Source organism: Lithobates pipiens, unplaced genomic scaffold (genome assembly GCF_037356315.1).
Source record: "Lithobates pipiens isolate NorthernLeopardFrog02 unplaced genomic scaffold, aLitPip1_a1.2 Scaffold_8, whole genome shotgun sequence".
Lineage (NCBI taxonomy): Eukaryota > Metazoa > Chordata > Amphibia > Anura > Ranidae > Lithobates > Lithobates pipiens.
Window position 1 is genome coordinate 651,105,814 of NW_027507903.1, and position 21,286 is coordinate 651,127,099.

Sequence of the window (21,286 nt, forward strand, 5' to 3'; positions counted from 1 at the left end):
GCCCACCCTTTGCAGCTATAACAGCTTCAACTCTTCTGGGAAGGCTGTCCACAAGGTTTAGGAATGTGTCTATGGGAATGTTTGGCCGTTCTTCCAGAAATGCATTTGTGAGGTCAGGCACTTATGTGGATGAGAAGGCTTGGCTTGCAGTCTTCGCTATAATTCATCCCAAAGCCATCGGGTTGAGGTCAAGACTCTGTGCAGGCCAGTCAAGTTCCTCCACCCCAAACTCGCACATCCATGTCTTTATGGACCTTGCTTTATGCACTGATGCGCAGTCATGTTGGAACAGGAAGGGGCCATCCCCAAACTGTTCCCACAAGGTTGGGAGCATGAAAAAGTCCAAAATGTCTTGATATGGTGACGCCTTAGAAGATCCCTTTACTGGAACTAAGGGGCCAACCCCTGAAAAACAACCCCACATCATAACCCCCCCTCCACCAAATGATTTGGACCAGTGCACAAAGCACTGACCTCACAAATGTGCTTCTTTGAAGAATGGTCAAAAATTCCAATAGACGCACTCCTAAACCTTGTGGATAGCCTTCCCAGAAGAGTTGAAGTTGTTATACTTTTCATGTAAAGATAATGGCTTACCTTTGAATTTTGGTTCATGCTTCTGTGGTAATTTGAGTTCGGCGTACTCATTTTCCTCCCTAGGGGTCCCTGTAGACAAGCACAGACATGAAATAAGCTATCCCTTTTGCTGCCAGAGATGCACTTCTGACTCTTTTTGACACACATGTTTAAATTCACATTTTAGGCCTGAAGATAAGATGAAACCCCCAAACATTATATATATTCTGAAAGCTGGGACGCTCTACAATAATGAATAGTTAGGCAATTTCTATGTCACAAGACATTAGCACAATATTTTATCAAACCCATATTTTTAGTAAAAATCACACTAAAGATCATTTTAGTGTGCAGAAACATAATATATCACCCGTTTTTGTAATATACGCCATATTGTCAAAAGTATTGTGACGACTGCGTTTACACGCACGTGATCTTTAACGGCATCCCAGTCTTAGTCCGTAGGGTTCAATATTGAGTTGGTCCACCCTTGGGGTGGGCCAATATTTTTGACAAAATAGTATGGATGAGCGAGTTTGGGGTGGAGGAATTTGATTGGCCTGCTCAAAGACCTGACCATAACCCGATAGAACACCTTTGGGATGAATTACAGTGGGGACTGTGAGCCAGGCCTTCTCGTCCAACGTCAGTACCTGACCTCACAAATGCGCTTCTGGAAGAATGGTTAAACATTCCCATAGACAACCTACTAAACCTTGTGGACAGCCTTCCCAGAAGAGTTGAAGCTGTTATAGCTGAAAGGGAGGGCTGGGAGGGTCCCGCGGACTCGATCGCCGCGGGCATACCCGCGATCGTCTCACGGGACGGCTGAATGGAGAAATGCCGTTGTAAACAGCATTTCTCCATTCTGCCTAGCAACTAGTGACGCTGATCTCTGCTCCATGTGATTGGAGCAGAGATCAGTGTTCACTAAATGAAAGCCCAGCCCCCAACAGTTAGTAACACACCCCTAGGAACACTTAACCCCTACACTGCCACCCACTGGTTAACCCCTTCATTGCCAGTGTCAATTACACAGGAATCACTGCATTTATATAGCAGTGATTGCTGTATAAATGACAATGGTCCCAAAAATGTGTCAAAAATGTCCGATGTGTCCGCCATAATGTCGCAGTCACAATAAAAATTAAGCCCCGAGTATTAATTGGTTCCAATTTCCAAAATAAAGCTTCAGGTCAAAATTACGGGGTGGGGGGTCCATAACTTTTCTGCAAAATGTGATATATCAGTGAGAGCATTGCCACACCAACCATTATAAATGTATCTTTTTATTGATACCAATAACATAACTTTTCATTAATTTATTGTTTTTTCAAGTAACATTTTCATGCTCCCTCCACACCATCGGGACTAAGAAAAACATGGACTTTTACTTCTTGTTTAGCCAATGATGCAGATGTAATGCAACAATAATGAGGGGCCCGGCTCTTGTCCCCATCCCCTATTTTGCATCCAAAATATAGATGCCATCATACTGCACATTTGAGATGCAAATGTAACCTCGCCACAAATATAGCAGAAGTTATCTGCGTTGTTTACACAGCTTTGAGGCATCTTGGCTTCTGAGGAAAAATATCACTCAACTGTTCCTTGGAAATTTTAGGCAATGACACTTTCACAAGCCACTGTATGATGTGTATATCTGATCAAGACAAATGTACCTTGCAAAAAAAGAACAATAAATTACAGTTACAATAATATTCACAAAGATAAATGTATATACTTCCGTGTGGTACCATTTTCATTGTTCTACCGTACTTTGTCGAGAAGTTATGAGGCATCATGATCATCAGGCACCTCCCTCCCTTGAAATCTTCCACATTTTCTCATGTTACTATCAAAAACGTAAATGTACTTTATTGGAATTTTATGTGATAGACCAACACAAAGTGGCGCATAATTGTGAAGTGGAAGGAAAATGATAAATGGTTTTCAATTTTTTTACAAATAAATAAGAGAAAAGTGTGTGGGGTACATTTGTATGGCGCCCCCCTGAGTCAATACTTTGTAGAACCCCCTTTCACTGCAATTACAGCTGCAAGTCTTTTTGGGGATGTCTCTACCAGCTTTGCACATCTAGTGAGGGACATTTTTGCCCATTCTTCTTGGCAAAATATCTCACGCGCTATCAGATTGGATGGAGAGCGTCTGTGAACAGCAATTTTCAAGTCCTGCCACAGATTCTCAATTGGATTTAGGTCTGGACTTCGACTGGGCCATTCTAACACAGGAATAGGCTTTGATCTAAACCATTCCATTGTAGCTCTGGCTGTATGTTTAGGGCCTGCTGGAAGGTGAACCTCCACCCCAGTCCCAAGTCTTTTGCAGACTCTTATGCCGCGTACACACGCTTGGAATTTCCAACAACAAATGTTCGATGGGAGCTTGTTGTCGGAAAGTCCAACCGTGTGTAGGCTCCATCGGACATTTGGTGTCGGAATTTCCGACAACAAAAATTTGAGAGCTGGATCTCAAATTTTCCAACAACAAAATCCGTTGTCGGAAATTCCGATCGTGTGTACACAATTCTGACACACAAAATTCCACGCATGCTCGGAATCAAGCAGAAGAGCCGCACTGGCTATTGAACTTCGTTTTTCTCGGCTAGTCGTACGTGTTGTATTTCACCGTATTCTTGACATTCGGAATTTCCAACAATATTTGTGTGACCATGTGTATGCAAGACAAGTTTGAGCCAATATTAGGGATGAGCTTCGTGTTCGAGTCGAACGTACGTTCGACTCGAACATTGGCTGTTCGTCCGTTCGGCGAAGTCCGAACATTTTGGTCCGTTCGCGCCAAATTCGTGTGGCGCTCACGGTCCACAATGCACTGCGATGGCGCAGTGCATTGCTGGCTCATGATTGGCCAAGCATGCACTGTGACCCCGCATGCTTGGCCAATCGCAGCGCCAGCAGCGAGGAGAGCCATGATTGGCCACAGGCAGGATGCCTGTGGCCAATCATAGCTCAGGCTGTGTAGTGCACGCCCCACACTATATAAGGCCGCCAGCGCGGCGGCCTTGTGTAGTGTGTTGGCGTCTGAAGCAGTGGGTGTTCTGTGTACCTTCAACACAGTACACACCGATCGTTTTCGGCCGATTTTCGATCTTGCTGTTGTGTAGTGGTTATTGTCTGCGTGCCCTGACCGCAGTATACACCGCTATATTCACCTCACCTATATAGCTAGTGATCTATCTTTTATAATAGAGCTTGCAGTCAGTAGTGTTAGGAGATAGTGCGTGCTGTCTGCGTGCTCTGTACCCAGTACACACCGCTATATCCACCTACATAGCTGTTCTCTATTTGAGCCCACTTGCCATCTGCAGGAGTTATTGGAAGTTGTGTGTGCCTCCAGCACAGCACAGTATACATCTGTATATACCCCTTTATCTCTGGTGTTCTATAATAAAGGCATCTGCAGGAGTTAGTGGGTGTTCTGTGTACCTTCAACACAGTACACACCGAACGTTTTCGGACGATTTTCGATCTTGCTGTTGTGTAGTGGTTGTGGTCTGCGTGCCCTGACCGCAGTATACACCGCTATATTCACCTCACCTATATAGCTAGTGATCTATCTTTTATAATAGAGCTTGCAGTCAGTAGTGTTAGGAGATAGTGCGTGCTGTCTGCGTGCTCTGTACCCAGTACATACCGCTATATCCACCTACATAGCTGTTCTCTATTTGAGCCCACTTGCCATCTGCAGGAGTTATTGGAAGTTGTGTGTGCCTCCAGCACAGCACAGTATACATCTGTATATACCCCTTTATATCTGGTGTTCTATAATAAAGGCATCTGCAGGAGTTAGTGGGTGTTCTGTGCCTCTAGCACAATATACACTACCCAACTGCTTTTTTACCCAACTCCCTTCAGGCCATTACCATGTCTGGAAGGCCAGCAAGGAGAGGCAGACAGGCGCGAGCCGATAAAAGAGGGCAAGCAGGCTCTGTGTCTAGAGACAACAGTGCTGGTCGTGGACGCGGTGCATTGTCATCAGCACGTAGCCATGGGACACGCTTGTCCTTCTTTTCGGCAGCTGGACATGTTGAACCGCAACATGCCAACGACTTGGTAGAGTGGATGACCAAGCCCTCTTCATCCTCCTCATCCTCTCTCACCCAGTCTCAGGGTACTAGCAAAGCAGCTGCCAACGCATCGTCTTCCCTCCTCTCAATGTCATCATCAGTGACTCCTTCCCTAGACCCACCACGTCCTCCTGAGGAGTCTCCTGAACTCTTTGAGCACAGTGTTGGGTACATGCTCCAGGAGGATGCCCAGTGTTTTGTGGGCTCTGATGATGACACTCAGCTAGAGGAAGGCAGTAGCGTGAGCACAGAGAGAGGGGATGCTCAAGAAGGACAGCAATCTGGCAGTCATGTTCCACAAGCTGCAGCATACTGCCAGGTTTGCTACAGCGATGAAGAGGGAGGGGATGATGAGGGCACTGACTCCATGTGGGTGCCTGGAAGGAGAGAGGAGGAGGAGGAGGAGGAGGAGGAGGAGGCACATGTCCAACGAGGCAGGATGCCCTCCGGGGGCCAGCTTAGGGGCAGCACACCGACTGAATCACACCGCAGAGCTCCGCCTGTGCAGAGCGCTGCCTCTACGCGTTATTCTAAAAGTTCTTTGGTGTGGGCCTTTTTTGAGACGAGTGCATCAGATCGCACCGCTGCTATTTGCAACATATGTCTCAAGCGTATCTCACGTGGCCAAAACATCAGCCGCTTGGGCACCACATGCTTGACCAGACATATGTTGACCTGCCATGCAGCTCGTTGGCAAGCGTACCTCAAAGACCCACACCAAAGAACAAAGCGGACCTCTCCTTGCTCCTCATCAGCTGGCATCTCCAACCCCACTAGACCTTCAGTCCTCTCTGAAACCTGCTCTGAGAGGAATGAAGGTGTAGAATTAGGTGTGTCACAGCCAAGTGCTTCCGGGAACTCTGCTAGCGGTACACCCACGTCCGATTATAGCAGGCAAATGTCCCTGCCCCAGCTGCTGGACCGGCGAAAGAAGTTCACTCCCAGCCATCCACATGCCCAGCGGTTGAATGCTAGCTTGGCTAAATTGCTAGCACTTCAACTGCTGCCTTTTCAGTTGGTAGACTCGGCCCCCTTCCGTGAGTTTGTACAATGTGCGGTTCCTCAGTGGCAGGTCCCCAAACGCCACTTTTTCTCACGGAAGGCGATTCCGGCTCTCTACCGGCATGTGGAAGGCAATGTCCTTGCCTCGCTGGACAGGGCGGTCAGCGGTAAGGTGCATATTACCGCTGACTCATGGTCCAGCAGGCATGGACAGGGACGTTACCTGTCTTTCACGGCCCATTGGCTCACTCTTCTGGCAGCTGGGAAGGATGCAGGACAAGGTGCAGTAGTGTTGGAGGTTGTTCCGCCACCACGCCTCCAAAATGCTACTATTGGTTGTGACACACCTCTCTCCTCCACCCCCTCCTCTTCTTCTTCCTCCATGGCCTCTTCCAGTGCTCTGTCCTCAGAACCAGCGGTGCTCCGTAGGCGTTCCAGGGGCTACGCAAGTACGCAGGCAAAACTATGCCATGCCGTGCTTGCGCTTTTTTGTTTGGGGGACAGGAGCCACACTGGGGCGGATGTTTTGTCAGCTCTGCAGGGGCAGGCCGAGAGGTGGTTGACGCCACGCCAGCTTAAGACAGGAATGGTGGTTTGCGACAATGGCACCAACCTCCTCTCCGCCCTCCGACAGGGACAACTGACCCATGTGCCCTGTGTAGCTCACGTCCTTAACCTGGTGGTGCAGCGGTTCTTGGGCAGGTACCCCGGCTTACAGGATGTCCTGAAGCAGGCCAGGAAAGTCTGTGTGCATTTCCGCCGATCATTTAATGCCTGTGCTCGGCTGACTGAGCTCCAAAAGGAGTTGAACCTGCCCAAGAACCGCCTTATATGTGACATGCCCACCAGATGGAACTCAACATTGGCCATGCTGCAGCGGCTGCACACGCAGCAGAGGGTCATCAATGAGTACCTGTGCGACTACGGCACCAGGACAGGGTCAGGGGAGCTTGGTTTTTTCTCACCACGCCAGTGGGGCATGATCAGGGATGCATGCACTGTCCTGTCACCGTTTGAGGAGGCCACAAGGATGGTGAGCAGTGACAGTGCTTGCATCAGTGACACTGTACCTCTTGTCCACCTCTTGGAGCATACGCTGCGTGGAATAATGGACAGGGCACTTGAGGCAGAACAGAGGCAGGAAGAGGAGGACTTCCTTGCCTCTCAAGGCCCCCTTTATCCAGACAGTGTTCCTGCTGTGCCACCCATCACACAGGAAGAGGATGAGGAGGAGGAAGAGGAGGAGGAGGATGATTGTGTCAGCATGGAGGTGGAGGCTGGCACTCAGCATCAGCAGTAGCAGCAGCAGCAGTCTTGTAGGGATGATTTACAGTCCCAAGAAACACGTGGACTTGTACGTGGCTGGGAGGAGGTAGCTGCGGATCATGTTGTCCTTAGTGACCCAGAGGACTCCGGACCGAATGCCTCAGCTAACCTACGCTGCATGGCCTCCCTGATCCTGCAAAGCCTGCGGAAGGATCCTCGTATTCTTCGGATCAAGGAGAGGGACCATTACTGGCTGGCCACTCTCCTTGATCCACGGTACAAGGGTAAGGTTGCCGACCTTATCTTGCCATCGCAGAGGGAGCAGAGGATGAGACATCTCCGGGAGGCCTTGCAGAAAGGTCTGTGCAACGCGTTCCCAGAGACTGGGAGGTTACAAACTCCTGGTCCTGGACAACGTGTTGCTGAGGCATCGGTCAGAAGGTGCGGTGGAGAAGGTGGCCGTCTGACTGATGCTTTCAGACAATTTTTTAGTCCGCAGCCCCAAGGTATGATCGGTTTCAGCACCCATCGCCAGCGTCTGATTTACATGGTGCAGGAATACCTAGGGGCAAGGTCAGACTTGGACACCTTTCCCAACGAAAATCCTCTGGCTTACTGGGTCTTGAGGATGGATCACTGGCCAGAGCTTGCACAGTATGCAATTGAGCAACTGGCCTGTCCTGCATCCAGCGTTCTTTCGGAATGCACCTTCAGTGCTGCTGGTGGCTTTGTTACCGATCAAAGGGTGCGTCTGTCCACCGAATCAGTTGATCGACTGACCTTCATAAAGATGAATCAGTCTTGGATCACCCACAGCTACCAAGCACCTGAAGCTGATGTAACAGAATCATTTTTTTTAAATATCACATCCCTTCAAGACTGCCTATGCTGATGCTGAGTGACTGTCCTGTTATGTTGATTGTCTATCCTCTTCCTCCTCCGCTGATATGTTGGAAGAACATTTCTGGTTCTGGTTGATGCCATCAGCCCAATTTTTCTGCCCCTGTTTAACAGGGGCGTTTAAGTACAATTTTTGATGCAATGCTTTGCAGCAGGGCTAATTCCTGCAATCAAACAAGAGTATATGGGAGAGGTTGCAGTGTGGTGGCACCAGCACCAGTGCCTAAGGCCCAATTTTTCTGCCCCTGTTTAACAGGGGCATTTAATTACAATTTTTGATGCAAGGCTTTGCAGCAGGGCTAATTCCTGCAATAAAACTAGAGTATATGGCAGAGGTTGCAGTGTGGTGGCACCAGCACCAGTGCCTAAGGCCCAATTTTTCTGCCCCTGTTTAACAGGGGCGTTTAATTACAATTTTTGATGCAATGCTTTGCAGCAGGGCTAATTCCTGCAATAAAACTAGAGTATATGGCAGAGGTTGCAGTGTGGTGGCACCAGCACCAGTGCCTAAGGCCCAATTTTTCTGCCCCTGTTTAACAGGGGCGTTTAATTACAATTTTTGATGCAATGCTTTGCAGCAGGGCTAATTCCTGCAATAAAACTAGAGTATATGGCAGAGGTTGCAGTGTGGTGGCACCAGCACCAGTGCCTAAGGCCCAATTTTTCTGCCCCTCTTTAACAGGGGCGTTTAAGTACAATTTTTGATGCAATGCTTTGCAGCAGGGCTAATTCCTGCAATAAAACTAGAGTATATGGGAGAGGTTGCAGTGTGGTGGCACCAGCAGCAGTGCCTAAGGCCAAATTTTTCTGCCCCTGTTTAACAGGGACATGTAATTACAATTCTTGATATAATATTTCACAGGAGGGCCCCTTCCTGTGCCCACCCAGAGTAACGGTGAGGACTTATAGTGTTGTGGCACCAGCACCACAACCACCAAAGGTCAATTTTTCTACCACTGTTCAACAATGGCATGTAATTACAATTCTTGATATAATCGTTCACAGCAGGGCGCTCCAGCGCCCACCAAGAGTCACTTTGAGGGCTTACAATGTTGTGGCAAAACCAACACCTTGTTCCGCCATTTCTGCAGAGCATATAGGGCAGGCCCCTACTTTCAAACATCCAATTTACAAACATCTCCTACTTGCAAACGGAAGGAGACAACAGCAAGTGAGATGAAAAAAGATGGACGACAAAACAAATTATACAGGGGTGATAACCCTTCCCTATGTTTTCCAAAAAGCTTAAAAATAGTTTTTTTGACTGGAGCTACACTTTAAAAATGTACCAGTTGAAAATTACAAACAGATTCAACTTAACACAACAAACCTACACAGTCCCTGTCTTGTTTGCACCGCCTGTATACTGCTGTTCTGAGTATATAGGGCCTGGGGGCCACACGCATTTCCTTTTTTTAATATGGGTACGGGGTTCCCCTTAATATGCGTACAAGACCTAAAGGGGCTGGTAATGGGCAGGGAGGGCTACCCATGCCATTTTTCTCAATGATTTTCAACCATATTGCAGGAACCAGATATAACATTAAAACCGCAAGCAGTTTTAAATGGTGTTATTTCCGTTTAATGTCATTTTGTGCAGGGACTGTTCTAAACACGGGAAACATGTGGCACTTCACAGGCATACTACAGACACCCCCCAGGCACCATATTTAAAGGAATATTTCACTTTTTTTTTCACTTTAATCGTCATTAAAATCAGTGCTCCCGCCAAAACTGCCATTTTTAAAAACATTTTAGGCATTGACCCATGTCCCCTGGGGCAGGAGCCAGGTCCCCAAACCCTTTTTAGGACAGTATCTTGCATATTAGCCGTTAAAATTAGCACTTTTCATTTCGAACGTTCGAGTCCCATAGACTTCAATGGGGTTCTAAAGTTCGTTCGAATTTGGGGTCCGTTCGAAAGTTCTGGTGCGAACCGAACCGGGAGGTGTTCGGCTCATCCCTAGTCAGAATCAACAGTAGTAGCATTTTGGAGGTGTGGTGGCGGAACAACCTCCAACACTACTGCACCTTGTCCTGCATCCTTCCCAGCTGCCAGCAGAGTCACCCAATGTGCCGTAAAAGATAGGTAACATCCCTGTCCATGCCTGCTGGACCAGAAGTCAGCGGTAATGTACACCTTACCGCTGACTGCCCTGTCCAGCAAGGCATGGACATTGCCTTCCCCATGACGGTAGAGAGCTGGAATCACCTTCCGTGGAGTTTGGGAACCTGCCACTGAGGAACCGCACATTCCACAAACTCACAGAAGGGGGCAGAGTCTACCAACTTAAAAGGCAGCAGTTGAAGTGCTAGCAATTTAGTCAAGCTAGCATTCAACCACTGGGCATGTGGATGGCTGGGAGTGAACTGGAACTGGAGCAGGGAAATTTACCTGGTACAATCTGACGTCGGTGTACCGATAGCAGATTGCCCGCAAGTACTGTGACACACCTAATACTACACCTTCATTCTTCTCAGTGCAGGTTTCAGAGAGGACTGAAGTTATAGGGGGGTTGGAGATCCCAGCTGATGAGGAGCACAGAGAGGCCCGTTCTGTTATTTGGTGTGGGTCTTTTAGGTACGATTGCCAACAAACTGCATGGCAGGTCAACATATGTCTGGTCAAGCATGTGGTGCCCAAGCGGCTGATGTTTTGGCCACCCGAGATACACGTGAGACATATGTTGCAAATATTGGGTTCGACTCGAAGCTCATCCCTACTGTCAAGTGACCTTCTGTGTCTATGCTTATACGGACTTGCTGCTAGCACTCATATACTGTAGTTTACTTACACACTACAGCAATATAATTATATAATTTGAAGTAAATGCACAACATTTGTTTACTTCTAAATCCTCTTTCATTGTTCCAGGTTTTGTAGTGGAGGTTTCTTTGCCCTGTATTTGGCTATAATGAGGAAGGCCAGATCAGTGAATATTTGGAAAGTATGACCCTGAAAAAAAAAAATCTTTTCCCTGTGCAGCTGCCAATAATTGTTGTTTGGTGAGGTAATAATGTTGTTTAGTGATAATGTCCTTCGGGGGCCATCTGGAGAGCGAAGGATGAGAGCTCTAAGGACTTGGTCCAATTCAAGACATGCAATTGGGATGGAGGGTGAGCGTTGTTGTAGCAGAGCTGTGATTGTGGGTTGGAGGTCTAGGACTGATTCAGGGATACCCTGAAATCCGCAGGTTAGACTGTCGGGATCTATTCTCAAAATCTAGGTGATATTAGACAGCAAGATTTTAATCTTGGAGGGTCTCCGGCTCCTCATTGTGAGTTTTTGTGTTGGATTCCAAGGCCTCCACATAGGTTTCCAAATCCCTTAAGCATTGTCCCTGGTCATGGATCTTACGTGAAAGGTGATCGGTAATTTGGTCTGAGGTTTCTTTAAGAGCTGTCTGTAGCATTTTGTCGAATTGCTACAGTATTGTTTGTGTGCTGTTAGTGTTGGTCATAATAAACTGTCTTCAAATCTAAGGCCGCGTACACACGGGCGGACTATCCATCCAACTAAGTCCGTCAGACAATCCGACAGACAGTCCGTCCTACTTTTGAATGAACGGACTTGACCACACACGACGAACAGACAGTCCGCTGAAAGCTTGCGCGATGACGTGTACAGCACGTACGACGGGACTAGAAATACGACGTCCAATACACTGCAATGCAACCTTTGGCCGTGTAAATCCTTTCTGAGCATGTGCCATACTTAGTCCGTCCAACTTGCCTACTCACGAGCGGACTGTCCGCTGAAACCAAGTTTGGACGGATAATATTACGGAAATTCCGAAAGACTTAGTCCGCCAGACAGTCCGCTGAAAAAGTCAGCTGAAGCCCACACACGAGCGGATTGTCCGCTGAAACACGTTTCAGCGGACCAAGTCTGTCAGACAGTCCGCCCGTGTGTACGCGGCCTAAGAATAAAAATGTAATATATTGCAGATTGCTAGTCATTAGGTGTGGCGAGTCATTGGTCTACAAGGAGAAAACCTCAGAAATGAAAGTAGTTAAATTTTCCCAGAATTTGGTCCTTTATAAAGACAAAAAAGTCCTGAGAATTAACTTTCTCAAGCTTTCAAGAAAGAGCTTCAGGTAACAATTACATCAAAATAATTCAAAATTATGAAGGGGATCTGGGATTATACTCTATAGCTTTTCTGCAAAATGTGATATAGCAATAAGACTGATGTCACACCAATAATTAGAAATGTATCTTTATATTGATACCAATAACATAACTTTCCATTCATTTATTGGTTTCATGTAACATTCTCATGCTCCCTCCGCACCATTGGGACTGCGAAAATCATGGACTTTTTCTTCTTGTTTAGCCAATGATGCCGGTAAGGTGCATATGTAATGCAACAATAATGAGGCGCCCAACTCTTGTCCCGATCCCCCATTTTGCATCCAAAATATAGGTGGTATGCCTTTTTTTTACCACTGCTGCCATATTGCACTTTTGAAATGCAAATGTAATCTCCCACAAATGTAGCAGAAGTTCTCTACGTTGTTTAGACAGTTTTGAGGCATCTTGGTTTCTGAGGTAAAGTATCACACAACTTTTCCTTGGAAATGTTAGGTAATGACACTTTCACAAGCCACCAGATGTAACTGTATGAGGTATAGAACTGACCAAGATAAATGTACCTTGCAATAAAAGAAAAATATATGACAGTTAGGTACGTAATCTTTAGTCTCAAAGTGAAGATAAGTTTATAAACTTCCATGTTGTACCATTTTCATTGTTCTTCCGTACTTTGTCGAGAAGTTACAAGGCCTCATGATCATCAGACACCTCCTTCTCTTGTAGGCAAATTTACTCGCTTGTGTATACATATTTATTGTGAAACATCTTGAAAACTTTAGCCAACCAGCACCTTTATCAGCTGTTTTTTAATTCATCAAAATAAATATGTACAGCGCCTTGAAAAAGTATTTATACCCCTTGGATTTTTTCATATTTTGTCATGTTACGACCAAAAACGTAAATGTGTTTTATTGGGATTTTAAGTAATAGACCAACACAAAGTGGCACATAATTGTGAAGTGGAAGGAAAATGATAAATGATTTTAATTTTTGTTTACAAATAAATATCTGAAAAGTGTGGCATGCATTTGTATTCAGCCCCCTTTACTATGATGCCCCTAACTAAAATCTAATGGAACCAATTGCCTTCAAGAGGAAGTAAACCCTGACGAGTTTACTTCCCCTTTCATTCCCTGCAAAGGCAAAGCATAATGGACTACTATGCATCGCATAGTAGCCCATTATGTGTCACTTACCTGACACAGGAGCCAGCGAAGTCACCGCTGTCCCCTATAGTCCATCGCATCCATCTTCTCGGTGGGTCTCGCAGCTCCGCCGCTGTCATTCGGCGAAGCCGCGATGACGTCACTCCCGCGCATGCGCACGGGAGCCGAGATGGGCGGCATTGCGCGGCATCTTCGTTATCAAGGATGCCACACTCAGTGCGCCTGCACGCTGCTGTCTACGGCGCATGCCCTGTAGACAGCGGTGCCCGTCTTCGGGCAAATATCTCCTAAACCGTATAGGTTTGGGAGATATTTCTTGGACCTACAGGTAAGCCTTAATCTAGGCTTACCTGTAGGTCAAAGTGGTTTGTAAGGGTTTACAACCACTTTCAGTTGTCATCTAATTAGTAAATAGAGTCCACCTGTGTGTCATTTAATCTCAGTATAAATACAGCTTTTCTGTGAAGCCCTCAGAGGTTTGTTAGAGAACCTTAGTGAACAAACAGCATCATGAAGGCCAAGGAACACACCAGACAGGTCAGGGATAAAGTTGTGAAAAAGTATAAAACAGGGTTAAGTTCTAAAAAAATATCCCAAGCTTTGAACATCTCATGGAGCACAGTTCAATCCTTAATCCGAAAATGGAAAGAGTATGGCACAACTGCAAACCTACCAAGACATGGCTGACACCTAAACTGACAGGCTGGGCAAGGATGGGCATTCATCAGAGAAGCAGCCAAGAGGCCCAAGGTTACCATAGTAATGGCCTATATGGAAGAGTGACAAGAAGAAAGCCGTTGTTGAAAGAAAGTCAAAAGAAGTCCAATTTGTGAGAAGCCATGTGGGGGACACTGCAAACATGTGGAAGAAGGTGCTCTGGTCAGCTGAGACCAAAATTTAACTTTTTGGCTTAAAAGCAAAACTCTATGTGTGGTGGAAAACTAACACTGCACATCACCCTGAACACACCATCCCCACCGTGAAACATGGTGGTGGCAGCATTATATTGTGGGGATGCTTTTTTTAAAATTTTGGCGCGGAATTCCCCTTAATATCCATACCAGACCTGACCTCAGTTTAGGCCGATACGTATTCTTCTACATATTTTTGGTAAAAAAAAACGCAATAAGCGATTATTGATTGGTTTGTGCAAAAGTTATAGCGTTTACAAAATAGGGGACAGTTTTATGGCATTTTTATTAATAATTTTTTTTTTTTTTTTAAATGGCGGCAATCAGTGATTTTTATCATGACTGCGACATTATGGTGGACACATCGGACATTTTTGACACATTTTTGGAACCATTGTCATTTATATAGCAATCAGTGCTATACAAATGCACTGATTCCTGTGTAAATGACACTGGCAGTGAAGGGGCTAACCACTAGGTGGCAGTGTAGGGGTTAAGTGTGTCCTAGGGGCGTGTTGCTAACTGCAGGGGGCGTGACTGTGTTTCACACATCACTGATCTCTGTTCCAATCAAAGGGAACAGAGATCAGTGTCACTGTTGCTAGGCAGAACAGGGAGATGCTTGTTTACATTAGCATCTCCCCATTCTTCCTCTCCGTGAGGCGATCGCGGTCCGCGGGACCCACGACCCGACTCACGGAGCTTCCCGCACGCCTCTTAAAGGGCAATGTACAGGTACGTGACTCTGCCTGTACGTGCCTTTCTGCCGACGTATATCTGCGTGAGGTGGTCGGGAAGCGGTTAATAGCTGACACTAGCGCTTACTGGGGCCTGGTATGGAATTTCGGGGGACCCCCACGCATTTTATTTTTCTTAATTTTGGTATGGGGTTCCTCTGTGGAGAAATCCCCATGCCATTTTTATCAATGAACTTTTATGTGTATTGTCGGACCTGACAATTCATTGTAGCCCCGAGTAGTTTTAAATTAGTTTTTTTCCTTTAGAAATTACATTTTTCCCTCGAACTGTTATAAACACAGGAAACATGTGCCACTTTACAGGCATACTATAGACACCCCCCAGATATGAAATTTAAAGGTATATTACACTTTTATTGTTTCACTTTAAACATCATTATAATCACTGCTCCGAAAAAAACAGCTGTTTTTAAAAGTTTTTTTTGCATTGATACATGTCCCCTGGGGCAGGAGCCGGGTCCCCAAACACTTTTTATGACAATAAACTTGCATATTATCCTTTAATATTAGCACTTTCTCCCATAGACTTTTAAAGGGTGTTCCACAGCTTTTCGAATTTGCTACGAACACCGCAAATGGTTTGCTGTTCGGTGAACGTGCGAGCAGCCAATGTTCGAGTCTAATTCATGTTCGACTTGAACAGATAGCCCATCCCTAATGTTCATAAATGTAAAGTTTTGCCCTTTGGAATTAAAACATGCATCATACATGCTAGCAGGAGGACAACAGGGACAGTCAACGGTGGAGAAGGATCTGGGGGTTCTGGTAGATCATAAACTTAATAATAGCATGCGCTGCCAAGCTGCGGTTTCCAAAGCAAGCAAAGTCCTTTCTTGTATTAAAAGAGGAATAGACTCCAGAGAAAGATATCAGTTTGCCCCATTACAAATCATTAATAATACCTCATCTGGAATATGCAGTTCAGTTTTGGGCACCAGTTTACAGAAATGATATTGGGGAACTGGAGAAAGTGCAGAGAAGGGCCACCAAACTAATAAGAGGCATGGAAGGGCCCAGATATGAGGAAAGATTAGAGGAACTGAATTTATTCTCTCTTGAGAAGAGGAGATTAAGGGGTGATATGATCACCATGTATAAATACATAAGAGGGGATATGATCTACATGTATAAATACATAAGGGGGGATATGATCTCCATGTATTAATACATAAGGGGGGAAATGATCACCATTAGTGTTGGGCAAATGGTTCTGCCCTAGCCTGAGTTCGTCCAACACCCAAATTTGCAGTGTGTTTGGTAGGTGTTCGCCCAGCTGAACGCCCTGCAAAGCACTGCACAGTATAAGCTGGTAGTTAAGGAGCGGGGCATCTGTAACAACCTATGAGTCATCAGCGGTCAATGGGTTTGACAGCTGAATAAAAAAAATAATAATAATTGCTGTTTAAAAAAACAAAAAACAAAACAAAAAAAACCCCCAAAAAAAACGTATGGGATCCCTCCCAGTCTGGTATGAATTTTAAGGGGAGCCTCATGCCAAAAAAAAAAAGTTGTAGGGTCCTAAAGTCTATACCAGACCCTTATCCGAGCATGCAACCTGCCAGGTCAGGGGGGGGGGGGGGGGTAAGTAAGCAAGCTTTCTTTATTTTGTAAATAACAGCTTGGAGAGCTAGAATGTATGCTGAGGCCACATTTTAGTGCACAAGATTAGATATTTTTTGATAAATTCTGGTGTCTCTTTTGCAGTCTTTGGATGGAAATAACAAAGTTCTGCACCGCAGTGGGCAAGCCTTATGTGAAGAAGTCAAATTATAGTACATTCAGGCTAAGTTTAACAATTTGTTTAGATAAAGTCTGGTGTTTCTTTCACAGACTTTCGATATAAGTAACAGCTGCAGAAAAATTGGGCTTTGGGTGTTGGTGGTGCATTTACAACGTAACCCTATAGAGGTACCCTTAATTAAAGCAAGAATTGGCCTTGCTGCAAAAAATTTAAATTATATGCCCTGGCCAAACTGGTGCAGAAAAATTGGTCCTTGGGTGTTAATTGTGCCTATGAAACCTATACCAAAAAACAAAAACAAAAAAATACTTAATCAGCAACATCGGTATCAGGGGCTTGAAAGATGATGCTAATCCCGGATTGATTCATTTTGACAAATGTCAGCCGGTCAATAAAGTCTGTGGACAGACACGCTCTTTTATCTGTCACAAAAGCTGCAGGAGCACTTAATACACGTTTGGAAAGCACAATGGATGCAGGGTTGCCCAGCAGCTCAATTGCATATTGGAAAAGTTGTGTCCAGTGGTCTATTCTCATGACCAAGTAACCCAGTGGTTCGTCTACTTGAAAGCTCTCCATGTCTAATTGTTTTCCTAGATAAACTTCCAACATATAATGCAGACATTGTCGATGGGATCTTGAAGCTGACAGCCCTGGGCGCTGAGGACTAAAAGAATTTTGAAATGCATCACTGAGACACCCCCCTTCTCCACCACCAACAGAAGCCTCAAAACAACCTTTTCCATGACACTGTAACCTATAGTCTGAAAAGGCATTACATAAATTCCACTTTAAGGTGTCCTCAAGATATTTCATCCTGAGGGTAGGATGAGTTTCAAGACTTTCCTCTTGTAATGGTGGTCAAGGAGGGTTGCCAACCAATTATCCTTCTCCTTGATGCCCCAAATTCTCGAGTCCTTTGCAGGCTTTAAAGAATAAGGGAGCCCATGCTGTGAATTTGATGCAGGTTTTTGTCCAGGGTGGGGTGTGTATTTACGTTGCGATTTGCGGTGTGGAGGTGCGAACAAATTTGCATTGCGGCATAGAAGTTTGCATCACACCCACAGCAAAGAAGCACATTTTTTTTCCCTGCACCAAATTTGCAACGCTGATATGGGAATCAAACATATAGATATCCATTCTATTCAAGTGACATGTGGATCTTTGGCTCCCTAACCGTATCCAAACTGCTCAAGGTTTGCAGCAGTGTGAACCCGGGGTTAAGGTTTGACGCATGTCTTTCTCTGCTTCAATGCCTCCAAACCTCCCAGAATCCTCCTCCTTCCCCTCTTGTGTTTTCTGTGAGGTCACAAGAATGATCACTGCATAAAGTGGGCCTTGAGAGGAAAGGAAGCCCTTCTCTTCCTCCCACTGCTCTGCCGCGAGTGCCCTGTCAATGCGGAGTATGCTTGAGCAGGAACACAACAGGGATTGTGTCATGCATGCATTGTCATAGCTCCCCACCCTTGTCACCTCCTTAAATGGTGAAAGTACAGTGCATGCATTCTTTATCAGCAGCCATTGCGTGGGGAAAAAAATGAGCCTGTCGTTGTGCCATACTCACACAGGTACTCTTTGATGTCCCTCTGCTGCATGTGCAGCCACTTCAGTATTGCCAAAGTTGAGTTCCACCTGGTGAGCATGTCTTCAAATCAGACGGTTTATGGGCAGGTGGAAATCCCTCTGAATTTCAGCCAACTGAACACTGGCTGTGTATGACCCCCTGAAATACAGACTCCTCTGTCCTGCCTTAGAAGATCTTGCAGCCCTAGATACCTGTTTAAGAAACACTGCACCACCAAATTGAGGACATGTGCCAGGCATGATGCATGTGTCAACTTTCCCAGTCAAAGGGGAGACAGAAGGTTAGTGACATCACATACCACCATTCCTGGCTTAAGCTGCCATTGCATGAACCACCCCTGGGCCTGCCCCTGCAGAGCTGAAAGAATTTCTGCTCCGGTGTGGCTAATGTCCCCTAGACAGACCAGCTAAAGCACTGAATGACATCTATTAGTTTGACTCATGGAAAAACCCTTTGACCGCTTAGGGAGTACTGGTGGTTCATAGGACAATTCAGCAGAGGAGGGTATGGAGAAGAGGTGGAGCTGAAAGATCTCATATCATCACCACCAGCTGTATGGAGATTTGGTGGAAAAATAAGCTCCAGCACTGAGCCCTGTATTCCTAGTTTCAAGCAGTGTGCTGTGAACTAAATACATTGTCCCTGACCATCCTTGTTGGACCACGAGTCAGTAGCAATGTGGACCTTGCTGCTGACTGCCTTACCCAACGATGCCACAACATTGCCTTCCACGTGATGGTACAGAACTGGAATGGCCTTATGTGAAAAGAAATAGAGACTGGGAAGCTGCCATTGTGGTACAGCACATTCTGCAAATTCATGGAAGGGGGCAGAATCCACCAGACGGAAAGGCAGGACTTGTAAAGCCAGCAGCTTGGTCAAACTGTAATTTAGACGCTGAGCATGTGGGTGGTAGGGAGTGTTTTTTTTATGCAGCAGATGGACCAGAGAAATTTGACTGCTATAGTCTATAGCTGGTGGTGTGCTGCTGGCAGATGTGTTGCAAGGACCACAGACACCCTCTGTGCCATCGTCCCTGTCTGAGGTCATGAGATACAGCGGGGGTAGACATGAAAGGTGAGGAGTGAGAAAGAGAAGAATTGTGTCCATTTTGTCTGGCTGTCAGGTGCTCTTGCCAATGAGCTGAGTGGTGGGAGGTTAAATGCCTTTGCAAGCATCTGTTATCCAAATGGCTGGTGTTTTTGCCATGCTTGCTTTGCTTTCGGCAGAGATTGCAAATTGCAACAGTGCAATCAGCTGCTCTGATCAACTGTATAAATACACTCACCTACCACTTTATTAGGTACACCTTTTAAATTGCTAATCAGCCAATCACATGGCAGCATCTCAATACATTTAGGCATCTAGACATGGTGAAGAAGACTTGCTGAAGTTAAAACCGAGAATCAGAATGGGGAAGAAAGGGGATTTACATGACTTTGAACGTGGTATGGTTGTTGGTGCCAGACGGGCTGGTCTGAGTATTTCTGGGATTTTCACACACAATCATCTCTCGGCTTTACAGAGAATGGTGGAAAAAAGACAAAATATCCAGTGAGTTGTGTGAAGGAAAATGCCTTGTTAAGGTCAGAGGAGAATTGGCAGACTGGTTCCAGATGATAGATAGGCAACAGTAACTCAAATAACCACTTGTTACACCTAAGGTAGGCAGAATACCATCTCTGAATGCACAACACATCGAAACTTGAAGCAGATGGGCTACAGCAACAGAAGACCACACTGGGTGCCACTTCTGTCATCGAAGAACAGGAAACTGAGGCTACAATTGGCAGAGGCTCACCAAAATTGGACAATAGAAGATTGGAAAAATGTTGCCTGGTCTGACGAGTCTGGATTTCAGCTGCGACATTCAGATGGTCGGGTCAGAATTTGGCATAAACATGAAAGCCTGGATCCATCCTGCCTTGTATCACCGGTCCAAGCTGGTGTATTCAAATTAAATTTCAAATCGAATTCCATTCAAATTCGAAAAGGAATTCAGACTGTAAACATATTGCTGAAATCAAAGACCGTGTGACTTAGTGTACCAGTTTGAAATAATGCTGTTTTTTTTTTAAGCCAAAGGTGGTTTAAAGATTGATTTTGCAAGTGTAAAATCGATAAAAAGAAACCAGTAAAATATAAAAATATTTGAAAGCATTTGTGCTTGACATTTTTTCTCAGCTGGCAAAAACTTCTGCACAAGATCAGTGTGTATAAACAACAACCAGATAGATGTTTGGTCACTCTGACTGAGCTCCAGAGGTCTTGTGTGGATATGGGACAATTTCCGAGAAGGACAACCATCACTGAAAGCCTCCACTGATGTGCCCTTTTATATGGTGGAGTGGCCAGATCAGTGATTCTCAACCAGGGCTCTGTGGAACCCTAGGTTTCCTCCAGAGGTTGCTAGGGGTTCCTTCAGCTTTGGGCCATTTCTGCCTCTCGGATAAGTTTCCACTGACACCACTGATCTTTTTATCTATCTGGAAGGAGGTAATTCTTCCCAATGACCACAAGTGTAATGACCATTCTTCTCACTGACCATCACACTAATGTATCATGAGTTGTAGATTTCTCATTTTTAGCAGGGGTTCCTCGAGACCGGAGAACTATTTCAAGGGTTCCTCTTTGTTGAAAAAGTTGAGAGAAAATTGAGTACTGTCCATACTCACTAACATGCACTAACATACAATTTTTCAGGACAAGCTTTCGGGGTATGTCCCCTTCCTCAAGGTCCAAGCAGTACTCTAATACGGCTACAATCACATCAAGTTTGAAAAGGTTGAGAAAGGCTGGGCTAGATGAAGACGGAGGCCTCTCTTCATTGCAAAACCCATTAAAGTCTTCTTGGAATACATTCCACTCTATTTTTCACCACACAGAACTTCACAAAGTTGCCATGTAGGAGTAAATGGGAGCAAGATATGGGGCACTTAGAGGGAAAAGTGTGGGAGATGTGTTTACAATCTATTCCCTTAAAGCGGTTGTATACTCTTTTTTTCACTTTTACTTGCAGGTAAGCTTATAATAAGAAAAGATAAAAGATACACAGGTCACACAGACCCCAGACCGCGCTACGGAGGCTAAGGCGAGGCTAAGATGTAAATGGAAGGGCACACAAACAATGTCGCCACCCCTAAAACTCACAGCCCCAAGAGGGGATGCAAGCGGTAA

At 45.5% G+C, this 21,286-nt stretch overlaps 1 protein-coding gene across 5 annotated transcripts in view; it reads right to left on the minus strand.

Moving 5' to 3' along the window:
• LOC143961708 (C-type lectin domain family 10 member A-like) overlaps positions 1-21,286 on the minus strand; it is a 93,376-nt gene that overhangs the window by 60,813 nt on the left and 11,277 nt on the right. For all 5 annotated transcript variants that reach the window (XM_077471037.1, XM_077471035.1, XM_077471036.1 and 2 more), the window contains exon 2: positions 598-666. In XM_077471037.1, coding sequence (XP_077327163.1) covers positions 598-666 — 69 coding nt within the window. The remainder of the gene's footprint in view (positions 1-597; positions 667-21,286) is intronic.